General features: G+C 37.7%; 1 protein-coding gene across 2 annotated transcripts in view; it reads left to right on the forward strand.

Moving 5' to 3' along the window:
* Positions 1-13,679, forward strand: part of LOC146316542 (ethanolamine kinase 2) — a 39,469-nt gene extending 25,790 nt beyond the window's left edge. Inside the window, exons 7-8 of one of the 2 annotated variants that reach the window (XM_084734165.1) lie at positions 1,958-2,031; positions 2,942-3,342. In XM_084734165.1, the coding sequence (XP_084590291.1) occupies positions 1,958-2,031; positions 2,942-3,113 (246 nt within the window). In that variant the 3' untranslated portion in view covers positions 3,114-3,342. Of the gene's footprint in view, positions 1-1,957; positions 2,032-2,941; positions 3,343-12,892 lie in introns of those variants that run through there. The other variant, XM_084734164.1, reaches the window with a different exon arrangement.
* Positions 13,680-27,671: the final 13,992 nt, after the last annotated feature.

Genomic DNA, 27,671 nt, shown 5'->3' on the forward strand with positions numbered 1-27,671 from the left:
AAGACGCAGTGGGGTCTTTACGACTCGTCCTCTCCTCTGCAGGGATCCCCCGTGATGTCGAGGCTGAAGCCCGCGGCTCTGTGATGTCACTCCCCACACGTCTCTCATCTCCGTTTTTCTCAATGACTCCCTGTCACTGACGGCCTCTGCTTAGTGTTAGACTAATGCTCTCTTAATGGAGAGCAGTTATTAATCATAATGGAAACACGCTCAATCTCTCTCCCCAACTAAAGACAGAGATTAGAGATGAAAATCTGCCAGCGAGGGGAGAAAAGCCAAGGGAAAACCGCACATCGCTCTTCAAGTATTTCATTCCACCCTTTATTTGATTATCAAATAAAAATGTGATTATATCACTGGGCCACAGAACAGAGGCCTGTCTGGATCGTATTAGGACTTGCTATTAGTGGTCCTACCATGAAGATTTACAATAAGGGTGGAGAACAACAGAAATTTATGGAGGCATGGAAGTCCGCAAGCCTAAGTGAGCAAAGCCATTAAGGAGGGAACCATTCAATACAGAGGTTTGTCATTCTGACTGAGCAGCCTGCAACTGGCAGCAGCAGCAGCAGCAGTTATGGGAGCAGTTTGAACACGACAAACAGAGGTCACTGAAGTGAGTTTTTACAGTTCTGCTCTGTGGCACGGGGAAATGTAGCAAAACATCACAGAAAAACAAACCATACAGCACATGTAATATTTCATTTACAACAATCAGCACCGCATATTTTCACAAGTGTGCAAATACCACAAACATAATCCAGATTTTTCACACATATTCCATTACCAAACATATTCCAGTCCTATATATATATATATCTTGGACATGCGACATGTACATAATGCATCTGTCATTCAATTAAATGGATCGAATTTGGTCTCTGTCTGCACGCATTTGCCCCGCTCAAGTGTTCTGCAGCAAGACACTGACCCCACATCTGAACCCACTGTGACCTCCCAGCAGGGTGGAGACAAGAAATGTGTGTTTGAAGCTTTAATTAGAACATCAAAAGAGTTTATGACAATTGCATGTCAGTCACATGTTCCTGCTGCCGTTCCTTCAAAGACAATGCCAAGTATTGTGGCCACTGAGCATGCAAGCACATCACATAGTATTCTTTAATATTACTTCAAGTGGTAGTACTTGTACACTATTTGAGTATTTCTGTTTTATGTAACGTTAACTTATACTCCACCACATAAGGGAAATATTGTACTATGTACTATTGTACTATTTACTTCACATTAAAAATTGCAGTCCAGTGAAAACTATGTTCCTTTATTGGTCGAGAACATTTTTAAACTTAATAAAAACGATTTTAAAACCCTCTTGGATTAGGTGGAAAATGCGTCGTCACTAAGATGAAAACAGGGCTGTTTTACTGAGCTCATGAAAAGTTGAGTTTTTAGAATATATGGTTTACACAGATCAGCAACACTACCAACATTTACTGATCTTAGAGAATATGATGCATTGTTGTAGATTAAACTACCCAACACTGCATAAAATAGTTAATTACTATGTTTGCGTTTTAACTACGTTACTCTGCTGCCTTGGCAATGATAAAAGCAGACTTGAAGTTTACTGTTAAGGATTACCCCAGTGCTTTCTGAACTGAGGAGGTGTAGAACCACTGCGGGTAGGTGTGGATGACCAGGAGAGTAATACAGTTAATATGATTCATTTCCCATGAATCATATTAATTTAACTTTGTTTCAATCACGAGTTTGCTGATATGTTATCATGCTGATCTTTATTTGACTAAAATTCAACTCGAATCCTTTATCAGTTGCTTCCTCTATTATTGTTAATGATTGATAATAATTGTGGGATGGGGAGTGTGAACTTTTTTCAGCTTCTAAAGGGGTGCACACATCCCACTTAGGGAAACCGTTCTCTAAAACATGTAAACTGTTGGTATGATGCGTTAATGTTGTTTTCTTTCTCGTCCACCAGGCGTCCAACTTCTTCTGGGGTCTCTGGGCCATCCTGCAATCACGGTTTTCCTCGATTGACTTCGACTTCCTAAGGTTTGTGTTCCTGAAGCAGGCAACTGCACTGTCACATGAAATAGAGAGAAAAAGCCTTTTCTATGTGGTTGGAGGTGTGCGTCTGGGTGTCACTTTGCATATACACAGTTCCTAGAAAGGGTCCAAATTGTTAATATTCAAATTGACATCCTCCTGACATTCAGCACCACCCTCACATTAACACCACCTCAACAACTGTTTAATGTAGAAACACGTGAAACCGCAAAGAAAATTATGACTTCACTGTGATTTCATGGGGCCTGCTCATTACTTAAAATCTTCATGCATCACTCAGATATGCACAAATGGAAAAAATATATCCTGCACGTTGAATTCAAGCACTCACTATTTTATTGCAATGTTTAGACAAACAGGATCTTCATTAGGATTGCCTGACAAAGAATTTGCTGGCAGAGAAATTGCAATAAAGGACTGGGAACTTGAGCCCAGTGTGTGGAAATATTTCATTTTTTTTCCACCAGTGCTTCAAATCTTTGTCTGTACCCAGAATGTGGCATAAAACAGGCAGGACAAGCACATTTCTTTTACTCCTCTTGTCACTTCTCGCATGAAATTCTCTGCTTTTCCTCACTCTTAAACCACAATGATGAAAGGCTCAGCTTTCTCAAAGACTTTCTAAAGAAATCAAAGCTAATTTCTTGTAGTTTTAAATGTGTTATTATACACAGAGGCACTAGATATCTTTAAACAAGTCCAGGAGACATTCCTCACCACCAGCAACCAGACAATAAAGTTCAGAAGGGCGAAATGTTTCCCTTCACCCCCACTTTTTCCTCTTTTCCTCCCTTCTCTGTGTGCCCCGCACCCGCCACAGTTGTGATCGTGATCCTAATCACTATTGACATACGGCACCCTCCCCTCTGTGTGGCTTTCTCTGCTCGCTTGCTAGATCAGTGACAGGGCCCCCGCCTCATTTCGATCTGGACCTCGGAGGAAATGTGATCCAGAGGGGTGCCGAGGCACAGAGGCACTATTGTTCCCGTGCCGTCGGTCCTCCCTTACATATACGTCTCTCATCCCTGGCTGGGCCACATGCGCCTGCTAGACGTCTGCTCCTCTAAGCCGCCGGCTGAGGTTGTCCTAAAGTGCACGGCGAGGGTCGGGTTACCTTTCCTTAACTGGAGGGCTAAGCTGAAATGAGAGCAACAGTAATGATGGGGAACCAGGTTTTAAGGCATCGCTGCCCTGCCAACCTCTGTCCCTCAATACACACACACACACATATCCTAATTCCCTCTGCCAACACTACTTTCGGGATTCTTGATTGTTCCTGCTGTAAAGAAAGATTAAATATAGATGGCAAAGGTCAAGTTTGTCGTCATTTTGATGTTTTAAAAAAAAAGTGAAAATGTGTGAGAAAACAGCATTATAATGAAGTGCTGCAGAGATGCCACCGCTTCTTGTCTTGTTCTCCAGATGAAAGAAAATATTGTTTGTTTGGTACAGATTGCAACAAATGTCACATCATCACAATTTTAAAATTTTCACTGATAATTCCCAGTCAAATATCACAATATGACTTTTTTTTTTTTTTTTTTTTTTTTTTTTAACCAAATCGTGCATCCCTAGTTGGGATCATTTAGCCCTAAATTCAATAAATAGTTTTAGATAGTTTAGTTTGCCACTGGAGAAATATTTTGTCCAAAACAACTTGACAGATACACAGTTAAGGCTTGGGCTTAAAGGACGGGTGTGTAGGATGTAAGACGTATTTATGTTAAACATTAGATGTGTGTATGGATACAGGGGAGCCTTCTGTCCATGTACTGGATTAATTTTGTCTGTATTTGTCCACCTTTTCTGAAACCTTTCTGATATAGACACGTATTATTTTTGTACATAAAGGGTGCATAAATGAGTCTTGCAGACACCTTGTCTCTCTCTCCCGCAAAAAAAAAACAAAACAAAACAAAACATGAAAGGCCATAGAGTGTGTTTGGTTTGTCCAACATGGCAGCCTCTGTGGAAGAGAACCCAAACCTTCTGTAAATATAGCTAAGTTAACTAAAATGGAAAAAAAATCTTTATTTTCAGGTGATTATTCACAAAACATACTTCTGTATACTATATTACATTACTGCCATATTCTGCCAATGGACCTTTAAGGTAGGCTAGCTAATTTGTTAGCAAACAATGCCAGAGAGCAACATTATCATCGTTTTGGTTGCCAGGAACTTCTGAAAACATTTCCGTTTTTCATTTTTTGTTAGAATAGACTGAATAGAATTTTTTGTTTGTTCCACTTCTCTCACCAACCAGTTGCTAACTGTCTTCTATAACAGTGAACCTTCATTAATGATCTTTCAAAAACTTAAACCTTTACTTTTATTTATTTGTGTATGTATTTATTTATTTATTTCATATTTTTGTTATTAGGGGGAATTCTTTTCTGGAACAAGCTGACACACACAACAAATTATCTGGTTTTTAGATGCTTGCTTTTCTTCACAAGCTAATTGCTAACGTTTGGTTAGTTAGGTTGCAGCTAGCTTCATCAAAGCCTCATTGCTGTAAAGGCTGCCTTTGAGAATTTGAGGGCAGAGAGGCGATGAGATTGGACCATACAGCAAATTTACCATGAAAATACTGCAGAGTGGGTGAGCATTCTCTGTGGGCTAATTACTGCAAGAGACTGTTTTCACATTAGTCATTTGATTTAATTCAGAATATAATGATTAATGCAGCTTTAACCATAATTTACTTGTCATGACCACAACCTTAGCCTCAGCTTAACCAAGCAGTTTTATTTCCCTTAACTTAAGAAGGAACACACGACACACAGCTGCCTATGTTTTTATGATAAACAAGGAAAGGGATAGGAAGTTAGAGTTAAACCCCGATTCTGTGTGTGTGTGTGTGTGTGTGTGTGTGTGTGTGTGTGTGTGTGTGTGTGTGTGTGTGTGTGTGTGTGTGTGTGTGTGTTTCCTCCCACTGTTATCCCCCTGAGCCAAATCTGCCGACTTCCCAACGAGTGACAGGCGTCGTCGAGGCCTTGTGCTTTAACCAGGGCCAGATGTAGAAGTGACAATAGGGAGCCACAAGGGGAATGCAAACCCACCCTCCCTCTACCGTCCATATTTACTTTCCTCATATGATTTTATTCATGTGTTGAAAGTGTCTGCGAGTCAGCGGTTTAGATTTGTGGACGTGTTGGCAAGGTGAGCCGTTATTTGACAAAGACATTATTATGAGGAAATGAACGAGGAGGAGGCCCACTGTTTGGAATAGCCTGACTGCAAAATTGAGGGAATTGTGCACAAAAGCACATTGTGAAATGAAATACCTGCTTGGAGGGAGTTCATTTTCCCCTACTTCTGCTAAATTGAAATACGTCTCAGTTTCATCTCTGATGATGATAAATGTTAAGCACACTAGTTTTAGGTGTCGGCTTTAATAAAAATAAGGATGAATGGGATTCCCAGTGAAGGTTGCTGTTCTTTTAAATCAGAAAACTGAAATGTAATTCTCTTTACATATTGAAGGGTGTGGACATGATGGGTAATTAGATTAAGAGAAAAAAAATGCTGTGACCAGTGATTATATTATGCTTTATTTTACTGGATCAGCTGACAGAGATTTTTTTTCACCTTTTATTTTAACTTACTGAATGTTGACTTAATGACTTTGAAATTTAGCAATCTTTTATTCTAATTGCTATGGCTCTAGATTTAGGGAAGTGTTTCCTTTTTAAAGGTCAAGTGTTAAACATTTAGCAGGATTTATTGGTATGTTTTCATTAGTATATGATCATTTGAAAATAATAATTGAGTTGGGCAGTTTCACAGCCACCATAGGTTCTCCTGAACACCTGGAGAGAGACACAACGTGTTTGCAATCTGCATCGCTAAGTGCTACTAAATCCTACAGACTGCTTCTGTACGATTAAAAGCAAATGTACACATATACTGTATACAGTGGTGGACAAAGCACTCAGGCCCAGTACTTGAGTCAGAGTATAGATACTCCTGGTCAAATATTACTCAGCTAGTACATTTTCTAATATCAATACATTGATGTATTGTTTTCACAGTGCATTTACAGAACCTTGTAACTCTGTGAAACCACCTAATGAGGTACTTACTTGCTTGCAGAACCACGATGCTGCACAAGGCCTGTTAGAGACACCTATAAGAACCTATAAGAACTTCAACAGTTATTGTCATTTTCTGACGTAACTATATTAAAATCACATGTAAAATTAGATTGAAGCCAACTGTAAGGAGTTCTCCAAGTCTGTTAGATAACTGAGATTTCTTTTTTGGCTTCAGGGGCAGTATATACATTAATTCTGTGGTATTTTTCACCCCGATAAAAACAATCCAACATTAAAAGCCTACCTGGAATTATTTCTCTTTTTTTTTATTCTAATTTTCTAATTATAATAAGCTTGGCCTTTAATTTTGTCTTTCTCCTGCCGTTACAGAATTTTGCTTGAATAAAAGAGGGGGAGTTTACTTGCACTTGTTACAGAGGTATAATTGAGTATAATTGGGAGAATATGACTGCTTACATTGATATGATCGCAATACGATTGGATAGAAAGAAGACGTACCACTTTGTTGAAGTTGTTTTGATGGAACAGCAAAAACACTTAATTGACTCACAATTGAGTTTCTTACCTCACAAATAATCTTTAGTTAAGTACAGACACACAAACCCAACAACAGCCAAGCTTAATTTTTGTCTCTCATCAAGTTAATCACAGTCGACGTATGTCATTCTAACAGGCAGAAGCCAGTTTTCCAGCCAGGCCAAGCCAGGTTTATGAGTATTTTCTCTGATTAACAGGTCAAAAGCTGCTAAAACTGCTGCGCTTATATCGTGCTTTGTATACTCTGTCAGTTCAATCAGTTCATTAAAATTGTGTGACAGTGATTCCACAGTAATACTCCTCATTACTGTACAATATGCCTCTTTTTTGTCCTAACACTGCTTGTTAGTTATTATTCGTAATAATATGCAACAATTTTCTCAGTAATCAGTTATTTCTTCAAGCTCTTTGTGACAGTAAAGAACATAAATATTGATGACAGAAGCAGTGAAGTGCTGTATGATTTCCCCACATGGGTGGTGGAGATGCACTGATAATGTAGGATAACAATCACCAAAACTGTCCAATCAATGAGTTACCTGTCAGCCTGTGTAGCTTCATGTCTGCTGCCGTTGGGACATTTGTAAGAAATCAGTGGGCCCTTTTCCACCATCGTGAAACTGGCACCATTCTGGTTCCTGCACCTAATTTTAAATCATTATGAGCATTTTCACCAAAAATGAACTGGGTCAGAAACAAACAAAACAAAAAAAGAACCAAAACGGCTGTGTTGTATTCTTCAGGTTGTGCAGTGTGCAGCTCCCTGTTTAGCTCAAAACCAGTTGAAACGTGGCCTTGTTCATTAGATAACACCAAGGTTCCTAGAATTTTGAATAGAACTGTTCAAGATCCAGAGATTATATGGAAAATGTGTGGAAATGTGTGTGCACGAACTGAACCAGAAGTAAAATTCAACAATTTATGTTTTTTTCCTTTGATCCAGATAAAATGAACAGTGCTACAGGTATGAAATCAGCCATAAACTATATCTTCTAAAGTCAATCATGATTATACAAATGTTTTGTTAACCTTTTGCCTAAAAATGAACAGAAACCTATTCTGGAAGATTGTAACGGAGAAATTTGATGTCTGCAGCCAAACAGACACCATATTTTTAAATTTGAAAAGCAGAGGAAAACATTTTACACAGTGCCACACTCTGCTTCCATCCAGCTGGGTTAAGGAAGGCTTCGTGTTTCTGTCTGAGTAACATGTCAAACATCCACTGTAGCACAAGGTTGAGTTAAATTTGAGTCTTTCCAGGGAAAACGCCTTTTGAGTGTCACCAAACCACAATGAGGAGTGAAAATTGTCTGCTGGCTCTACCAGGCAAACACCAAGGACTTCCATTCTCCCACATTTTTTTTTCTATCAACTACATTCCAGTGGCAAAGGTTAGATGTATACAGTACCACCTGTCTCTATCCACAAGCTACAGGTGTGTAGTCTATATCTTAAGGTGGCCCATAAGTGAAGCCACAAGACTCTAAGAGAAATTGCAAAGAGCAGACAACAGAAGCCAGACTCTGACACAATAATTAGAGAGCAGTTTTTACCTGGAGATACAGGTGGGGAACAGAGTGATGGAGTACAAGTAACTAAAAGGCATGTGTCAGAATTATCTTTTTGTCTCACCGAGCAATAAGAGAGAGAAAACTGATTCGGCATTGAGGAGTTCAGTGAAAGCACTGATTAAAGGACAAACTCCTCTCTGTGCCTCCATTTTCTGTGCTTTTGAAACTTCACTTAATTTCAAAGGGTATAGTATAATGGCCAAGGGCAACAGCGTACTCAGACATCAGATTTATTGAAACGTTCGATAATATGGTTTGAACAAATACAAAACCACTTTTCTCACAGTTAAGTTCTGAAATGCGCTCAGGCTCTGGCACAGCTTTCAGACTCTGTGCTTCAGTGAATAGAGCCTTGCTGCTATATTGTTATGCAAGTTTTTGCAAACAAAACACACCTTGCCCACCTTGAGCTACAAGCAGTATGACCTGTAGCAAACACTGGAAAAATGAATTATTGTATGCTGAATTCCAACTAATGAGTTTACATCTTTAAGATTTTTGCCGCCATACATCTTTTGTGTCAGATTCTTATAAATGACAAATGGGACAAGTGCAAGTATGTTTTAATTCAGGGAATGAAAAGATCTGGAGGCTGATGTATGTCAAAGGCCAAATATTTCAAAAAGAACCTCAAGTAGTTTAAATATTAGCAACATTAAAAGCATTAAATATTAACATTGCAGAAATTAAATTTACTAATACATGTATGTGTATTGAGATACTTCACTGTAAAGGAGTACTCCCCCAGTTTTACAAATGAAGATCAGTTTACTCATCTTTATCTGTAAAATATATGCTTATGGATGGTTCTGTGCGGTGTGCAGATTTCCTTTGACAGGTTAAAATTCCTGATCTGTTGTCCATCAACATGATATAATTGTCGTCGGGATTAAAGTTTAGTAGTGAAGCTATCTAGTGGCAGTAAATGTACAGTTTGCCTATGAATAAATAATACAGAGAAAGTTCCAAAAGTTCCTGTGTCTTGCTTCTCAGTTGCTGCGTAAAGTGAAGGGAGAGTCTGTGGGATTAAACCGGAGCAGAGTGAGCTGATCTCGGGCTGTAGGGCACACTCCACTGGGCAGCATCTTTCTGTTTATGCATGTGACTTGTGAAAAAAAGGAAGGAGGAAAGGAAGGAAATAACCCTAATAATGTCATAGTGATATCATCTGGGTCATCTCCACTCAGGCTTGAGACCTGAAGCTGTCTTGAGACATTTTTAACAGAAAATGTTACAAATTGTGGATGCTGAGTTGGTATTTACTGGGTAGGGAGAGTCATACAAAAGCAGCCTGCCCTCACTAGAAAAATGGCTGGTCGTTTGTGCAAGCATGTTACTAGTGGTTGTAGTAATTATGACGGGAGCAAAGAAGGAAGCACGTCCCACATGAGGAGCAGATCAGGGTGGATGAGTGGGTCAACCACTCTCCGACTTTCACCCAGGAGGCTGCTGTTCAAGTCCCATGTAAAACTAAAAGTCAATATTGACTTATATTATGTAACGTGATTAACTAACATATGTAACTTAAAATATGTGCATAAGTGAACTAATGCAAATAATGTACCTGTTTTAACTCAAGTAGTTTTGGTGCCTAAACCCAACGGTGACCCTTTCACAGTGTTAACCACATGACAACAAAGGTCCAGTACCTGTCTCTTGCACTTTCCAGCAGTCATATATGTCATTTTGCTAACAGTCATGTTGTTTTATGGGTCACTGGCAAACCATCTTGAGTTGCATTAGGAATTCAAAGGATCCGTCATCTTCAAAGTTTGACCCAAACTCAGCACTAAAAGTGAGGGTGTTATTATGACCATTCTTTTTTTTTAAATCTGTGGTTCGCAAGTTTCCCAACTTTTAAATCACTTGAGGACACCATTAAATGAAATAACCTTTCAAAATATCAAGGTATCAAAATCATTTATCATTACGCTAAACAGGGTGGCACAACAAAATGATCATCATAGTTTCTTCAGGCTACACACGCAGACAACATATATACTCAACTCATGTATATATATATATATATATATATATATATATATATATATATATATATATGTATATATATATATATATATATATATGTATATATATATATATATATATATATATATATATATATATATATATATATATGTATATACATACATACATACATACATACATACATACATACCCAGGAAATAATTCTTAATTGCATTTTTGCTATTTCACTTTGGTATTTTACTTTTACTTTTACTTGTACTTTTATGTCATCAGTCCCAAAAGTTCAGAATTTAGAGGCACAGACAAGGGAGTCTCATATCTTGAATATTGAATATTGAAATATTGAATAATTTGGTGTTACAGTTATAGCCTCCAGGATTTATGTGTTACCCCATATCAAATGTATTTATAATATTTGTGTTTGATATTAAAAGTCACTGCACCCTTGAAACTCCATCCTGGAGTTAAACACACTGGCTAAAGGATATCCTTGTATTTCAGTGAGAATCGTGACATTTGACATTTTTCTTTTCAAACTGCCACCTTTTGATACGAAGAGACTTTTATTAAGGTGACATTCACAGAGGAAGTTCTTACTTCTTTTTCAAATAATTTAATCACACTGCAGAAGTCAGAACGGCAAGAGAGAAGATGAAAGATAATTGAACTACAGGATCGAAACACTTTTACTCAGATTCTATTTCTTTGCCCAAACCATCTGAAGTTAAGTGGTGATTCATTTAATCTTTTTTCAATTTATATCCTATGAATGCAAGGTGATGTAGGAGGAAGAGATTTTCTTTTGTGTCATTCACAGGTGGAAGGTTCACACATGCTGCTGTTAGTAACACAATAAACACAATGACAATGACAGAACTTCCTAATGAAACATGAATTTGCTGAAGACTTTAGTTGAGTGAAAGCATTTAACTTTTGGTGTGAAAATTAATGTCATTGCATGGCTGAGGTAGTCACAGACATGGAAGACTGCACTGTTTTAAAATAGATTTAATTGTGTCTATACTATATTTAAAACCTAAAACAGGCTGGAAAGGGTTCGGGTTAGGGTTAGCATTTCATTTTACAGTACACCAAAAAGACGTAACAAGTTTTAATTTGTATTGAATTAGACAAAAACTAGAAATAATGTGGTCTTTATTAGATAGTATTAAACCCTTTAATACAGCACATTACAACAGAACTATACTGTGAACTAAGGTGTATTATTTCCAGGTGCAGAAATAACTGTACTTTTATGAGTAAATTTTCAAGTATGTACTTTTACTCGTACTTAAGTTTGCATTACACTATGTGCACTACACTACTTAGTTTCTTTTAAATTCATAATTGAGTACTGAGTACAATTTTAATTAACATCCAAACCGTTCATCTGCATTTTAGTAGCCAATAAGATGATCAGATCATTAAAAGGCCAATGCAAACCAGGAGACACAAATGAAAAAACAAAACAAAATGCTGTTGCAGCACACATTTAGAGTAGGATGTTCATGATTAATTGATTAATTGCCGTTCAATTAAAAATGTATTCATGGATCTTTAATCAGTAGTCATGGCAGTAATTGCACCTCATCTGGCATTGTTTTGTCTGGTGGAGACATTTGTTAAATAAGGAAACATATTAAACTTAAAATGAGAAAAAAGAGAAAACACTGAAAATGAGAAAAACATATTATAATATATAATATTATTTTGATATTCTGAATTATTAATGATTATTAGTAAAGTAAAATACACAGAATTTGCAACCATACTATGAAGAGATAACGGTGACCAATGTGAAGTTTTGCGTTTGGAGTAATTCAGACCAAAGATCTGAAGAAACAGAAACCTCCATTAATAATGCATTACACATCAGAGGCTAATACTTCGAGTGGTTTTTCAGATGAATACTCTGTACTTTTATGAAAGTATTTTGCAAACACCAGTCCTTTTACTTTTTTTGTTTTGTTTTGTTTTTTTTATGATGATTTTTTTTCTTTTGCCTCTACTGGATAGGGACAGCTGAAGAGAAGACAGGAAATCAGGTGTAGAGAGGAGTTGACATGCAGCAAAGGGCCCACACTCCACTCCTGTACCTTTACTTGTAACTGAGTAACACTTTAGCAATATAACAGCACTTGTTCTTGAGTAAAGATTTTCAGTACTCTTTCTAACACTGATTATTTCACACTGTTAGCACGTGATTGAACATTTTAGCCATGAATTACCCTCTTAGAAAGTCTAATAATTGTTTAACTGTGGGAAATAACACATTTTAGTTTGCAGTACTGTTCTGTCATAATGTGTCTTTAATCACCCTCTAAAAGGTCAAATGAGGGTCTAACAGTTGGAAATAGTTTACAGTACAGTTCTGTCATAATGTGTCCCTAATTACCCTCTATGAAAGTCAAATAAGGATCTAGTAAAGAGTCTAATACTGTCTAATAAAGAACATATTATTTCTAGTTTTTGTCTGATTTCATGTCTAGCTTAAATCTTTGCATACTGCAAAAAAAAGTAAAGTGTGACTGAAAAGGCAGACAGAATGATTACAGTACGCAGCCATTACATTGTTATCATGCACCATAACTATCCAAGGACGGTGGATGGTATGTAGAAGGAAAAGAAAAGAAAAACCTTGTGTTCTCTGGTCATTTTTTTTTTCTGTCCTCTCCTCTCTTCCCAGATATGCCACGGCACGACTCAACTACTACTTTGAGAAGAAAGAGGAATATTTTGGACTGACAATGAGCTAGAAACAACGAGCAGCATTTTTTAAATCAGATGTAGCCTTATCCTGCCCTGTGAGTCCAAGAAGAGTTTTCACTGATGAGACCCATGTTCGTCTATGTCACACTGTACAAGGCAATGAAAATCCACTGTGCAAACGAAGGCATAGAGTAAGCTTAGAAATGCGCTCCCCATTGTTTGCTTTTTCAGGCTGTAGAGTGAGTTAATATGTTTTGCTATCACTATGATTTTTAAAATATTTGTTTTACCACAGTCAATACGCCGATAAGCTTATTTGGCAAATTGAGACGGCGCTCACGCCAGAAACACATTAATTGTTCCCACATTTAGCCGAGTCGCATGAAGCCACAAAAACAGAGCCTGATCATAAAACCCATAAGAGGGTTATTTGCATGCTTATTCAGTGTGTACCACAGTTCTGATGGAAAACAAGTTTCCATTTCAACTTATTTACCATAGAAAGAAGAGCATCATTTTAAATCTTTCTCTTTCCTAATGACTATTGTTGTAAAGCTGCTTTTTATGTACATAACAGAATCATATTGCATATTTAAAAATTTATTGCAACTTCTTCATTATTTTGGTGCTAAAACAGAGTATATCAACGGTGTAAAACAGTATTTGGTTCTGAATTAGCTCTGTGAAGCAGTATATATAAATCTTGTTACAAATTGTTCCTAATGTTTGCCATATCAGCCAGACCAAATAAAAAATGAGCTTGCTGATTTGTCTGGTTTCCATAAGCTACCTGTTCACTCTATCAATTACAAACATAAGAGCAGCTTTTAGAATTAATAGTAGTTTGAATCACTGGTGGTATGGTATTATCAATGCTTTCACAACTAAACATACATACATCACTTTTTTGTTATCACAAATACATGAACAGGTTTCCTTGAAGGACAATATAACTACAATGTGTATGTTTGTTAATCTGTTTGCACAGTTTATTTACTTTCGTCACTTTTCAGACTATAGTCTACGGCTGTTGAATGCAGTTCATTAACTTGTCATTGTCCCAAACTAAATCAGTAGACTATACAGTATATATGCTAAAATATCATTTGTAATATCATTAAGAAGAGATTCAATATAGGGATGAACCACTACACTGTAAAACATCATTGAAGAATTAAGTGGCATCTTTCGTATTAGCTGAAAGACATAATATTCAGCATTTTTCTAAAACAAAAATTACAATGTATGACTCATATGAACATAATCTCTTTCATTTATTACTTATGAACCACTAGAAGTGTGAGGTTGTGGCTGTATCTGCAGAGAGCCTGTTGCCTGCCTGCATTTCCGTATTTTCTCATTATTTTGCAGTACATGGGACACTTTACCAACTCAGACCATTAGTATTTGACGTCCTTGGTGCGTTTATGAATGGCTCGGATAAATCTTACTGATTCTATCATTAACAAACACACATGAAACAGTCAGTTAGTGGCTCTGAATGAGCGTTAATGCAGCACGCATATATCTACAGTGCAGCAATCCATTAACCAGCTGACCTTTCTAAACCAAAAACTTTTAGTTTGGTTTGGCTCCATCTGATGTAGCTAAGCTGTGCAGTTAACCAGGCTAATGGCAGTTAACAGCTAGCTAATTTAGCAACAGGTAAAGCTATCAGGATGCTCTGGAAAGCATCAGGAAATTTTGTGCCAGTTATAAGGTTGTGCAGTTGTACCTTACGTTACTCAGTGAGGCCCTCAGCCCATCACATACTGCATGTTGATAAGGTTAGATAGCTCCTGACGCAGTCCGCTGTAAAATACCTCACTCATAATCTGCTGTCACAGATGCCGCTTTTCTCAGAGTGAATAGATTCCAGCCATCGGGCCTGTAACAACAGTATTTTGGGGAAACAGAATAAGACACTGCCGTACCATACTGTTGCTATCAAGCTGACCAATGAATCTGCCTTAGCTCTGCACAGCTAGAAGCTGAAGATTGACTGACAGGTGGATGTCATGATAGGAGGAAACAGTTAATAGATTTCATTTCTAGATCAATGATTTTGATATGTATACATTCTGGACATATAATCTTAAAAAGGTGCACAATATTACTGGGGATTTGAAAGGAAATTTTCATCTCAACTTTCATTCAATTTTTCCCACCGACCACTTCATATCTCAAAAACCTTCAGTTCATGTGGCTTTAGAGAGTTCACTTAACTCATCAAAAGTTTCTCAAGAAATATCATCAGCATATTATTAGCCTTCCCAGCATGCAATGTGTTAAAACTCCCCAGAGACTGTTTCTTTTTTGTAGGATGAAGAAAACATACATGATGAAAACTTGCTATGTATCTTTAATACATGTTGAGATAAGTCGTGGTTGTTTCCTTTCGTAATTTATGTTAACAGCGATGAACTCAGTCCCTGCTCATATGCTTATAATTTAATAAGGTCACTGGGAGCAGCCTTGCAAGTTGTGTTTATGGAGCACAATTGGCTCCAACAGCAGCTACAGCTGTTTATTCTTTATGGCAAATGAGAAAATATAAATAGAAAGCAAATCTGTAGGTAACATTTGTCAGTGTGTTGATTCAGCTGTTGATTCAATCTGAAAAATCTCGATGAACTTACCTCTGCTGGTCTTACATTTTCACAACTCATAAAGAATTTGATTATTCAACTTTAGTTCAGCTAACTCATTTTCCACACCACCAGCTGGATTTTGATCAGATGATGCTAGTATACAGTAAACCTCGTGACTCATGTAGTAGCTAAATGTATGCATTGCTCCATTTGTTACAGAAATGCAATTACCAGTGATTAAGTCATTTATCTTTTAAATAAAATGGCTACAAATGAAGCCTGTTTTGATTGATGACAAAAGAGACCAGACTCCATGTGTCCCTGAATCCCCTCTACTGTCTATATTTAATCTGATAGGAAATAACGTCACACTCCAGTGAGCAGTTTCCAGTGGAGGCTGGAAGGACGAGGAAAAACAACCCATGGCATCATCATTTTATTTTATACTAGCTGGCCACTTATGTCTAAAACTTAGACAGCAAGAAAAGCTTAGTGGAGAGTACAAATTACAACAAAAATCCACATTTAGTTGCCTGTTTATGAGTTTATAGTCTCATACATCAGCAATTCAATAAAGCTTGCTTTTAGCCAAGTACATTTTTTTTTCAAGAGGTGTTAATTCAACATTATGCCCATTTTGGAGGTTGTGTTGCTGTTGAATTATTTTTCATTATATGTATAACTATTTCTAATATTTAAGTCCACCCTCACTGATACAAACACTGTGGACAAAGGTATACCCAGATGCTACTTTTTTATTATTGCTAACTTGAACTTGAACTTGCAAAACGGACATTAGAGGGGTACTTGCAGTGTCACTGTTTGAATCGCAGGGCCACTGAACAAGGTGCCGGGAGTGAATATTGCAGCATAACATGAACCGCTGCTCGTGAGCTCCTCTTCAAAACCAGAGGTCAACAATATGATCCTTCTACATTCAACAGCTCTTCATTTAAAGTAATAACAAATGGACACTACGACAGCAGAGCTCTTAAAGTATCAGAAATGGCCGTTTTCAACATTTCTATGCTTCAAACCTGTTGTACATAAAAGCGATGATTATAAATTAGACAGAAATGAGCAGTGTAATTAATAGGCTTCAGACACATAACTTTTAACTGGTGGATCTGAGGCTACAAGATATGTTAAGATGAAAAGCTAAAGTTATCTCTTTGTTTGAAGGTGGTTCAAACTGATCAAAGTCATTTTTCATGTGGTTAATGTGTCTGATCCCACACTGAGTAAATAGGAGCATATTTTCATATGAGGAAGGGGACGCTAGCACAGACACAAAAACATACATGTCACACCTACTGTAATACAAAGCTGACATTACTGTAGCACAACCTCTTAAACAAATTATGTTTACACAATTTGCATTAATACATTCTGTGGGAAATATAATATCACCTGGGTTATGTTCACTGACAATGTTCTGTTGCAGTGCAAAGTTGTGTGACTGCTGAAAACAGCGTGGAGAGGAAGGCGGGCTCGGCCACAAAGCACAATGCTCATTAGTTTGACTCTCTAATCCTTCAAATCTTTGCTGACTTTTTCAATATTAAAGTAAGATCACAACCTTTTTCAGACTTTAACCAAGTGCTTCAGTTGCCTAACCCTTGTGATGTGTTTGCCATTACCACAATATTTCCAGAACCTTAACCAAGTGCTTTGAGTTGCCCAAACACAATCATGAAGCTCTTAATCATGCTTCAGTTGCCAGTACTGCAGGGGAAACAAATAAAAAGCAAATGAAATATGTTGAGAGAAAAGTCTAACTTGAATATTAACTTTGGACCTCTGCAAATAGCAATTGACAAAACAATGCCATCAAAAGTTCTGGAGCTTTTGATCACATTACCTTCATCAGAAGATGGAGTTTGACCATTTTTGGTGGAATTGCAGATGCTCATTTTTCTGAGCACAAGGAACATGTCATGTTTTGGCTTAAGAAATGAGATTGAATGTTTATTTTGACTACAGTAAGAACAGTTGACAAAACAACTGAGAGTGGTGATTTTGCATCATAATCATAAATAATCAGTGATGGCAAAAGCCAGAGGGGCTGCCCTATATTGGTCACTTGGTCTGCTCCGAATGATCCATCGTTCTGTTGATAACATTTGCAGCTGTATGCCTCTGTGAACCAGTCAAGTTTAAGTTCTATATCCATGCTTGTCCAGACTCATGTAATATGTATTGTGACAAGTTTTTTGAAGGATATTTTTAGGTAAAATGGAAGCTATTGCTATATTGACATGTATGACTGCAGTTAATAATTTCCAGTCTTCACTTATATTTACAGAAGAGCACAGGGGCCTTTTGGATATAAAATGTCTCATCACTTTATCATATAAGACATTTATGTGAAATTTTCTCATAATTAGTGTATGAATTCTTGAGTTATGGCCAAAAACATGTTTTGTGTGGACAAAGTGACCTCCAAATTGATATTTGACCAAATTCTGATCGCTTCATCACTGAGTCCTATTGGGTATTTGTACCAAATTTGAAGACTTTCCGCCCCAGTGTTCCTGAAGATATCACATTCAGGAAAATGAGGCAAACATGAGGTCACAGTGACCTTTGACCACCAAAATCTAATCAACCTTATAATAAACACATATGAAATTTAATGCTACGGCAGCTTCGCTAGGCCAAAGAAAACACATCACACACTGGGACACTGAAAAACTCTCAGATGCAGTCAGATTGCCATGGCCTGTTACCTCGGAGATGGACGAAGAGGACAGTCAGATGGAGATAAATCAAGATGACTGAAGAAAGACATGCACTGAAGTGTGCAGTGTGCTGCTATCTGCCCCTGCAGCAGTTGAACGTGTATCACACAATAGGCGAACGACCTCAGCCCTACAGAGAATAAAAAATGAAATATAACCAACACGCTGAAATGTTTCATTATCTTTACACCTACTTGCATGGAATACAGATAAGGGTTACCATTCAGCTCTGTTTGATCTAAAAACACTCATTTTCTGTTGTTTGAACCTGTGCTCTCCGTTCTTTCTTGTAAACAAACTGTTGTCCTGTAGAGCTTCACTCCATTTTGAATAGTGACCAACAAGTTGGAGTGTAGTCAATGTAACAAACACATCATACTGCAAAAACTGATGCAACATGCTTGGAAACATCAAGGAGTCCCTTCTCGGCATAACTGTGTCTACTGTCTTTGTCTGTGAGCGAAGCACAAAAGGGAATGTGATTGTAAAATCAGTAGAAAGGATTATGGCGGGTGAAATGAGGGGAGGACTGGCAACAATGCCGTTCTTTACCTCCTCATGGTCGCACACAGTTCCAATCATCAAGGCTGCAGCCGTTTCTTTGAGTCAAACAATCCAGCTGCTTTCAAAGTGCATTTTTCGTTAAACATATAATATTTAATTAGCGGACTAATGCACTTAAAAAGACCCAAGGACTTTGCCTCAAAAAGAAAAAATTGGCCTTTTGTCCATTGCCCATCCAAAAAGTGCTGTAGATTTTTTTCTGTCACTTCTAATTGCATTAAAAAAGGAAGTATAGGCCTTTATGCAAGTGTTTCAAAGACATTGAAACACAAACACAGCTAAAGCAACTCCTTTCAGAGTTTTTTTCCCAATGATTTCCTTTTATTCAGTTATTGCATTTAGCTTTTTAGTTATTGTTGAAGGACTCCCAAGGCTGCTGGCCCCTTGGATTTCTAATAAAACTCAGTCTTAATTTATAATTGTTATAAATTTGTGGTGCTAAAAAAATCCCAAAATGTGTTCACCAGAAAGATTTACAGCTATAAAATGTATTGAACAAAAGGCTTTACAATAACGCAATTGTACATTGTTTGATTTATTACTATTATAAGGACAAGTCGTCGGAAACCTATTGTTCTTTTGGTTATACTGTTTGTGTTTAAGTTATGCATTTAAAACCTGCTTAAAACAGTTCTTATCAATTTGTGAATATCTGAAAGCCAGTTGAAGCAGGCACTGACGTTATTTGTTCATTCGGATTAATTTATAACTACCCAGTTCTTATTGTCTTTACTCTGTGCAAATTGTACTTTCAGCCTCACTGAGAGTGTAGCTCTATGTTGTGGTGTCGGTCTGTCTGTTGGACATTCAGGGTCCCCAGAGGATCAGTCCTACTGACTTTGGGGATCCCCTGACTGACCTCACCATGAGGTTAAAATTTGTGGTTTTGAGTGAAAAGTCTGAACATTAACTTTGGTACAGATGTTAACGTTCCCCTCGGGATGAACTGTAATGACTGTGTTGATCTCCTGGCGTTTTCTCTGGTGCCTTCATTAGTTTGGTTTATGACCAAATACATGCAAAACTAATGATATTTCTAGGGCTGCTCTCTGGAAAGCTGATGAGTGGAATCAGGGAGCTTCTTCTTCAAGTTGAGCAGTTTATTTTTTTTGGTCAGTCTGTCTGCATTACAATAACAGGATAAGACAGAAATTTATATATAATATACATAAGTGGAATCATAATTACACATTGTTTGTTAACTGGTGCACTGAGACTACAGATCACCTTGAGATAGCATCACGCCAGCCATGACACCCCATGCAAGTTGACATTCAGACCCATAAATACTCAGTAGTCATTACTACATTATTACATTAGTATTCAGTACTCACTGGACGGACCGCACCCATCTTCAGACTTGGCCTTAGTCTGGATAAATGTGGGTCAACAACTAAGCTCAATTAGCATCAATCGCTCCAGTGGAGCTGCAGGTGTCCAGCAGATCAGACTGTGTTTGCACTGGACAGCTGTGTGAATGTGTGCAAATGTGATCTGGCCATTCCTGCAAAACTAAGACTTCCTCTCATTACCCTCCTAGACCTTCATTATGCCCTCAATTATAACAAAAAAGTGTGTGTTTGTAGGGGGGAGGTGTTGGGGGCTCACAGGCCCTTACTTCTGCTCCCCTTGCTTGGACCACACCCACTTAACCTCCATTTTGATTTCAAGTACACACCTGTGAAGTTTTGCAACTGCATTTTGCATGGTTTTGTCACTTTAATGTAACACTGTGTTACATTATTGCTATGACAAAATCTGCCAACATAATCACCTGTCAAAATACTCAAAACCTCTGTGGAACATATTTTGCCATGATGGCATACACGAAAACACACACGCACACACACAATGCAACAGCATGGCAAGCTATAAACTTTATAAACTAAGTTTTTAATAACCACAAACCACAAAACTAATGGTGAAGGAGGTGGAGACGGGCGATAGAAATGGAGAGAAATGTGAGGGCGGACAGCGGCTGACAGCGCCGTTAGCAGCTCAGCAGCTAAGACACTCCATGGTCTGCTGGGATTTATACCTGAACAGCAGGAAGCATGCTTTTACTTTCCCTGACTGTGTGATATTCTGATGTTTTCACAAATGATGAAGAAAGACATTAAAAGGTTCAGTAGGCTGAAACATGAGCCTCGTTTAGACTGATAAAGGAGCTGTGGCGCTGAACAAATCTGATTCAATTGACAAAATCCTGAGTCAGGCACAGCCCTATATCTTAGCATTGGCCTCAGCAGTATTTAGTGTTTATTGCAAATTAATAAATATTAGCATTCAAAATCACTAGCGTGGCTGCAGGCTTTAGTCTTGTTTCCCAACAACTTGTGTGTGTATTAACACAAAGGCCAAGGAATAATAAGTGAAAGGGACGTCTCCGATTGAAACAGGACTATTGCAAAAAAAGCAATTTTTATGTATATTTTTGATAAGAAAAAGAAACACAGTATGCCTGAACTCAACTGACCTTTCAGTGAACTTAGAGTTGATTTTGACATGCTGATGATTAAACCCGAAAGTCTAAAATCATGTCACTCCTCAAGCTGATGTTGACTTCTACATGACTTTTTCTTGCTAAATCACACCAGCGGTTCTCATTGTGAAACATGATCAACTCGATGGAAGTGCACAGGTCAATTATTCCCCTTTTGAATCAAATGCACTTGAATGATGAAGCATCATAAGCTCTTTGCTCAAAGAGGATGGTAGCGTGCTGCAGCACCGTGACCACTCTATGCACTTTAATGAGTGGTGGAGGCTCCATGATCATAAACACGGTGGCTTTGATGCCTCATTGAAAGAGCCTCTCCAACACGTCTGAAGGGGGCTCCTCCTTTGTAATAACAATTTATAATTCTCTTGATCTAAAAGCCTGATTGGTGGGGAGAGAAAAAAGAAAGGATTTGTTCTTCACTCTTCAAGATGGTTTTTTAAAAATCAAAAACTGAATTTGCCTAGAGGGCCCGTCCAAGACCAGGCTGCCATGAAGAAAGCGTGTCATTATGCCTCATCATCCCCACACACACCAAAGCCACAAGAAAAGAAAGGTAATTCAAAGCCTCTGTAATCACTGCTCAGTTTATCACTGTGTCAATGTCTCCTCACTTGAGAAGAACAATTATTGTGGCGAGCAGTCGAGCTTTACTGTCTGATATCCGGTTTTAACTGATTCTTTAATTTCAGCTTGTGTTTCCTGGTCTTTTTGATGATATTCAGTAAATGCACATTTCCTATATAGTTTCTTGGCAAATAAACAAAATAACTGATGGATCTGACTAGAAAAAAACCCGCTGCGAATCAAACTTGTAGGAAAAGTCTGGTAAAATAATAAGTACAAATATGTATCTTCTTTAAAGGAGCTACACTGTAAATTTACCTTCACTAGAAAATTTTCTGGTGGGTTTTCAGCCTAATGTAAGAAACAAGGAAATGCACAGTTCTTTTCAGAAACAGCTAACTTAACAAACATATTAAGACTGTCAGTAATGTTTTGCAACTAGCTACCTTTGTAAGCTACTGGTAAATAGCCAACAGTAGCATTAAAAGCTTTTTACATTCTAGAGGAAATGTTTAAAGTTCAGCATCAGGCTTCATCCTTAACTTGCCAAGACCTGTCTCCAGTGCTGGTAAGCAAAGACAATCTTAACAATGTTTTTGCTTTCATTTGTGCCTCTGAATGTGGTCTGTTGAAGCACTGCTTCTTCATCCTCTCAGGTTCGACTGAGGGCAGACTGGACACACCTCTACAAAGGTGGTGTACAGAGGTTGTGTGTAGATGGTAAACCTAGATTTGCAAACATTTGCATATGCACACTTGATTCAGCACAAGCTTTAAGAAGTCAGGTGACTTGGGATATAAACAGTGACAAAGTCTGCAGAGGGACGAGGTTGTGGTTGATGAATGAATGAAACACAGGACCTCCAGCCAGGACACTGGGGTTCATGTCCTGTGAGAAACCAAACATCAGTGCTGACATTTTAGGCTTGACTTGTTATTCTCTGTTATTATTTTCAGTGATCAATTGCAGTTCAGTAAGGTTAAGCTATCAAAAGTACTGAGTAATTACTGCAAATAAATGCTGACTCATAGTTTCACTCAGGATGCGAAAACAGGCTCTCTAGCAGGAAGCCCTGATGGCAATATATGGAGCAACCAAAAACTGTCAAAAGAGTTTTGCATCTCTAGGGTTACCATCCCTACAACACAGTATGCAGACATCTTTGACATAATGACACACCTGTTATTTCTTCATATTCTGTTGAAAATGTTAGTTTGCTTTTGTATATTTTAAACTAAAAATCTTACTTATAGCTCCTTTAAAGTTCACCTCCGCTCAAAAGTGTTTTTTACTTTTTTGTTACGTCACTTAAATATTTGATCTTCACTGTGCAGAACGATGTGCAGAGGTTGATAGAAGGATGGAAGTATTTCTGTGCTCACCTTAAAAACCTGTATGAAGCAGCATGAATTTGTGGCATCAGAACTAGTTTGGATACTAATCATTGTCCAATGAGATTGATTGTGTGATGTGCAAACTTGAGGTCTCTAGTGCGCATACACTGAGAATAGATCAGTGAAGTAGGAGACATCTTGTGTCCAGCAACTTTGGAAACCAAAAATTCTGGATTTTAAATCAGGTAGAATTAGTACATTTAGTTGTCTTATTATATCATTTACTTATTATTATTGCATGCACACAAAAATCTAAAGATTATTTACAAATTTGACTTGGGTCCATTTGAATCTTTTGATATTTTGAGTGCTAATCTCTTTACATTCAGCTACCAGCAGTGTTAACAACTGGGAAATCATGCAAACTGAATGGAAAAATGTGGATTACGTCAGTTTCCTTCTGGGATAATTGAAGTACATATATATGAGACTATGACTGCACTGTAATGAACTACACTATCCTTTGTTAAGGTGCTGAAAGCTTTGAGTACACTCACACAACCGTGGATACACACAGAAACAATCTGTCAACTTGCAAACAGCTAAACGTTCATCCTGCAGAAAGGAAAAAGGAAGTGTAAATTATGATGACTTATTTAACGAGATTAGCATGGCAACGGCACAAGTATGATTTCAAACACCCCTCCCAACCAAAAGCTATAGCACAGCGCACACACAAGTGCACACAAAGGAGTGTGTGACAAACTTGCCGGCGCCCCTCGCAGGGTGACGCTACAGTTGATTTGGGAATTACAATTAGATTTATGATGTGGCTGCATATGGCTGCGCTCTCTGTTTCTCTCTCTCAAACGCTGGGATTGGCTGCAGCGAGCACCGGCGCCGTGGCGTATACACCACAGCACAGTCAGAATGTGTGGCGTTTCCTCACACACACAGACACACACACACACACAATGGAACAATAGGCCACATTTACTGTAATGGGCCACCAAAATATAAAGACCAAGTGGAATAGCTTGACACTGGAAACAGAAAGCCTTGTGTTGGAAATTATTAGATCCCTGGAAAGTAAGAGCACTATTTAGAGCAATGGAAATAAAAATTCATGCAGCACTACCTGTAACTTGTTCACAGTGTTTTCACATGAAAAACACAATAGGTACGAGTGTTGCAAATGAACAGTTATAAAGGAGAAATCTGTAATATCCTCACTGTAAAAAAAATAATAAAAACGCTACAATATGTCATCAGAGGTCAAGGGAACATGCTAAATTGAAATATTTGCTTCTCTGACAAAAACGCCGTAGCCGTGGTATGAAACTTGCCAACTCCCGATTTTCCCAGGAGGCCCTCGTTTTTCATTGCTTTCCGCCTTTTTTCTCCTGAGATCAAAATTCTCCTGTATTTCTCACAATTTCTGGAAAGAATTTAGACCTTTTCTTCCTTTTCACTATCACAACCTGTTTACTGAAAATGTAAAATGAACCCATACAACTCTACTGTTTCCACCAGGACAACAAAACAGCTACACCGGCCCTGACTGGAAAAGTGCATGCATAAAACCTGCTGCTTCAGTTTTCTTTTAGAGGCAGGGGCAAAAATTAATTGAATGAAAGACAACTAATGAGGATTAGTTCATGCCAGAGATTTACCCAAGCTCACACTAGAGGTACAAATTATTCTGTATCTTTCTTGAAAAGTAAAAGTAAAATTAAAATTATTCAACATAAAAATGTTGTTGCATTGTAGTTATTATTTTTGCTATTTTCATTCTTTAAAATTCACCAGAATGCAATAAACAAAATTGCTGAAAATCTGAGATATCAGGGTCGGCAGGTATGAGTGGTGTCCTTTCTATTCCAGACCTGAATAGCTGTTTATGTTTGCCTACTTCACATTAATTAGAGCTCAAATAATTACATGTCTTTAATCATCGTAAGGAATCATTAATAATCTTTTAATTTCTTTCAAGTCCAGAGTTTGCATTTTCAGAGCAGTGGGCTTTTGTTTTCAGGATAATAGACTTAACTTTACATTGACAGACAACTGACAGTAAGAAAACAGCTGATAAACTTGTGGAGTTTGTAGAGACCTCATCCTTGCTTGTTGTTGTCAGTTTATGATGTTATGTGGGTCTTGTGCTCCTGCAGTGTTCCTGCAGCCTGCCAGAGCTTCCCCGACTCTTGGGAGGAGGATACAAGGAGTTGGGGAACCAACTTGTTTCAATCACTGCATATTTAATAGGATTTCACCCTACTTAATATACATTTTTGGCTCCAACTCACTATTTGTGTTAAATTTTGCTGCTACATATTGCTCCTTTAAAAAAACATTCAACTCTTATCTTTCCACAACAGTCAAACAAACACTCGAAAAGCAAAGATACAGTGACAGATTCATAAGAAAAATCTCAAGTCTTTACTTTTTATTTATTTATTTATTTTTTTGATTGTCTTTCTCACCAAGTTGTACTGACACTTTTTAGAGCCAAAGCTGGCTAATAAATACAATGAAATGTTAAAACGCACAATTGAATTTCAAATACAATACTCATCACAAAATGTGTCTGACCAGGAAACTTATGTTCTGCTTCTGCAGGTCACAACTGATAAGAGCATGAGGTTACCTTTTCAAAGAGATCAGAGGTGATGTGACCCCCTGTTAGGCGGCACTATAGAGCTGCGGCAACAAAACTTGCTTCAATAAATGAAATGCTTCTAAAGAAATGGCAATTTACCTGCGCCTGGCATGTATGAGGCTTCCTATAGAGTCCTATAGAGCATGTGACTTTTGACTGTTCTAATTTATCAAATCAAACAACAACTTCACATTAGTTAATACTAAAAAAACATAGAATTTATATCCAGTGCTTAGGATGTGTATGACACTAACAGAAATGTCTATGCATGAGGCTTTTTTTCCTGTGATGCAAGCAAAAACCAATGTTCAGTCCCAGCTTGTGAAGCTTTTCCAAGTAAAAAAAAAAAAAACTGCCAGAAGAGAAATATGGAGTCAGAAGACGTGTGAAAGAGCGAACAGCTAAACAGAGCACCCAGAAACCACCTGAGGTCACAGGTGTTAAAATGGAAACATGTTCAAAATGTGGTGAAAAGAGACAAAGAAAAAATACTACGCGTCTTCAGAGAAAGAATGTGACATTTGAATAAAACAGCGGAAAAAGTGTGCACACCCAGCGTGGTGCTGACCAAGACGAGAGAAAGAGGAACATCTCGCTTCAGACTGGAAAAACTCGTGTGCTCTGACTGGGCTGTTTGACTGAGAATCTAATTAAGAGTTTTGCACCGTTTTTCTCTCCATTCTTCTCTTAATAATTTACTCGTCTTCAAAATATACATGCAACGTAGAAAAAGGTACCCTTTTTGAAATAACAGACCTATTAAACCCATTTTTTTTTTGCAACTATATAAATCCTTTTTTAAAACACAAGTTTGGTGTATCTTTCCCATGTGATGTTGAGAAGACATTTACAAATATCAACAGGCTAATAAAAATAGTAACATTTTGTACACTTTTGTACCGATTCAAAACACAATTCAAAATACAGTGAAGGGATCCAGAATATTATAAACTCTTATCCTACAGTAGGGTAATTCAGGGCTGCTCAAGTCCCTAAAATATGACATTTAATGACCAGAGCAACACTTTAAAAGGACTGTTCACCCCAAAAAAAAAAAATTCCTTTTACATGTAGTGCTATTTATCCATCTAGGTTGTTTTTTGTGTGAGTTGCTGAGTTTTGCAGATATTGGCTGTAGAGATGTCTGCCTTCTCTCCAGTATAATGGAACTAGATGGCAGTCAGTTTGTGGTGCCCAAAACACCAAAAAAAAATACATTTAAAAAATTAATTCAGCATCAGTGTCTCTTTCCAGAAATCATGGCCCGGTTACTCAAGATAATCCGTAGACTTTATAGTGAGCAGTTTAATGTAGGAACTACTTTCTTTCTACCATAAAATCTACTAGAACTACTTTCTTTCTATTAGAAAGAAAATACTTCCTATTTGAAACTGCTCATAACAAAGTCAGGGGATTATCTTAAATAACCTGGACATGATTTCTAGAAAGAGACATTAACGTTGAAATAATCTAGATGGATGAATAGCACTAATAAGAGAAAAATATGTATTCATGATTTTGGGGTGAACTGTCCCTTTAAAGACTCAGGAGCTCTGAAAGTGTCTAAGAAAAAATTAAGCCAAAAAAATGTCTCTACCTTTAGCCAGATTGAAAGGGACACACTCAAATGCTAAATGTGGGCGTTTGGTTACGCCGTACTGCACTCGCTGCACAATGTGCTAAGTGTTTGGCCTCAAGGAACTATGGGCAATGTGGTTCATGAAAGCACCAATGCAGTGGAACTGAAGAGCTGACGCCCTCAATCTTGCTGCTCTTCTGACTACATCTCAAAGCTGGAG

Source organism: Lutjanus erythropterus, chromosome 13 (assembly GCF_056507025.1).
Source record: "Lutjanus erythropterus isolate fLutEry1 chromosome 13, fLutEry1.hap2, whole genome shotgun sequence".
NCBI lineage: Eukaryota > Metazoa > Chordata > Actinopteri > Lutjaniformes > Lutjanidae > Lutjanus > Lutjanus erythropterus.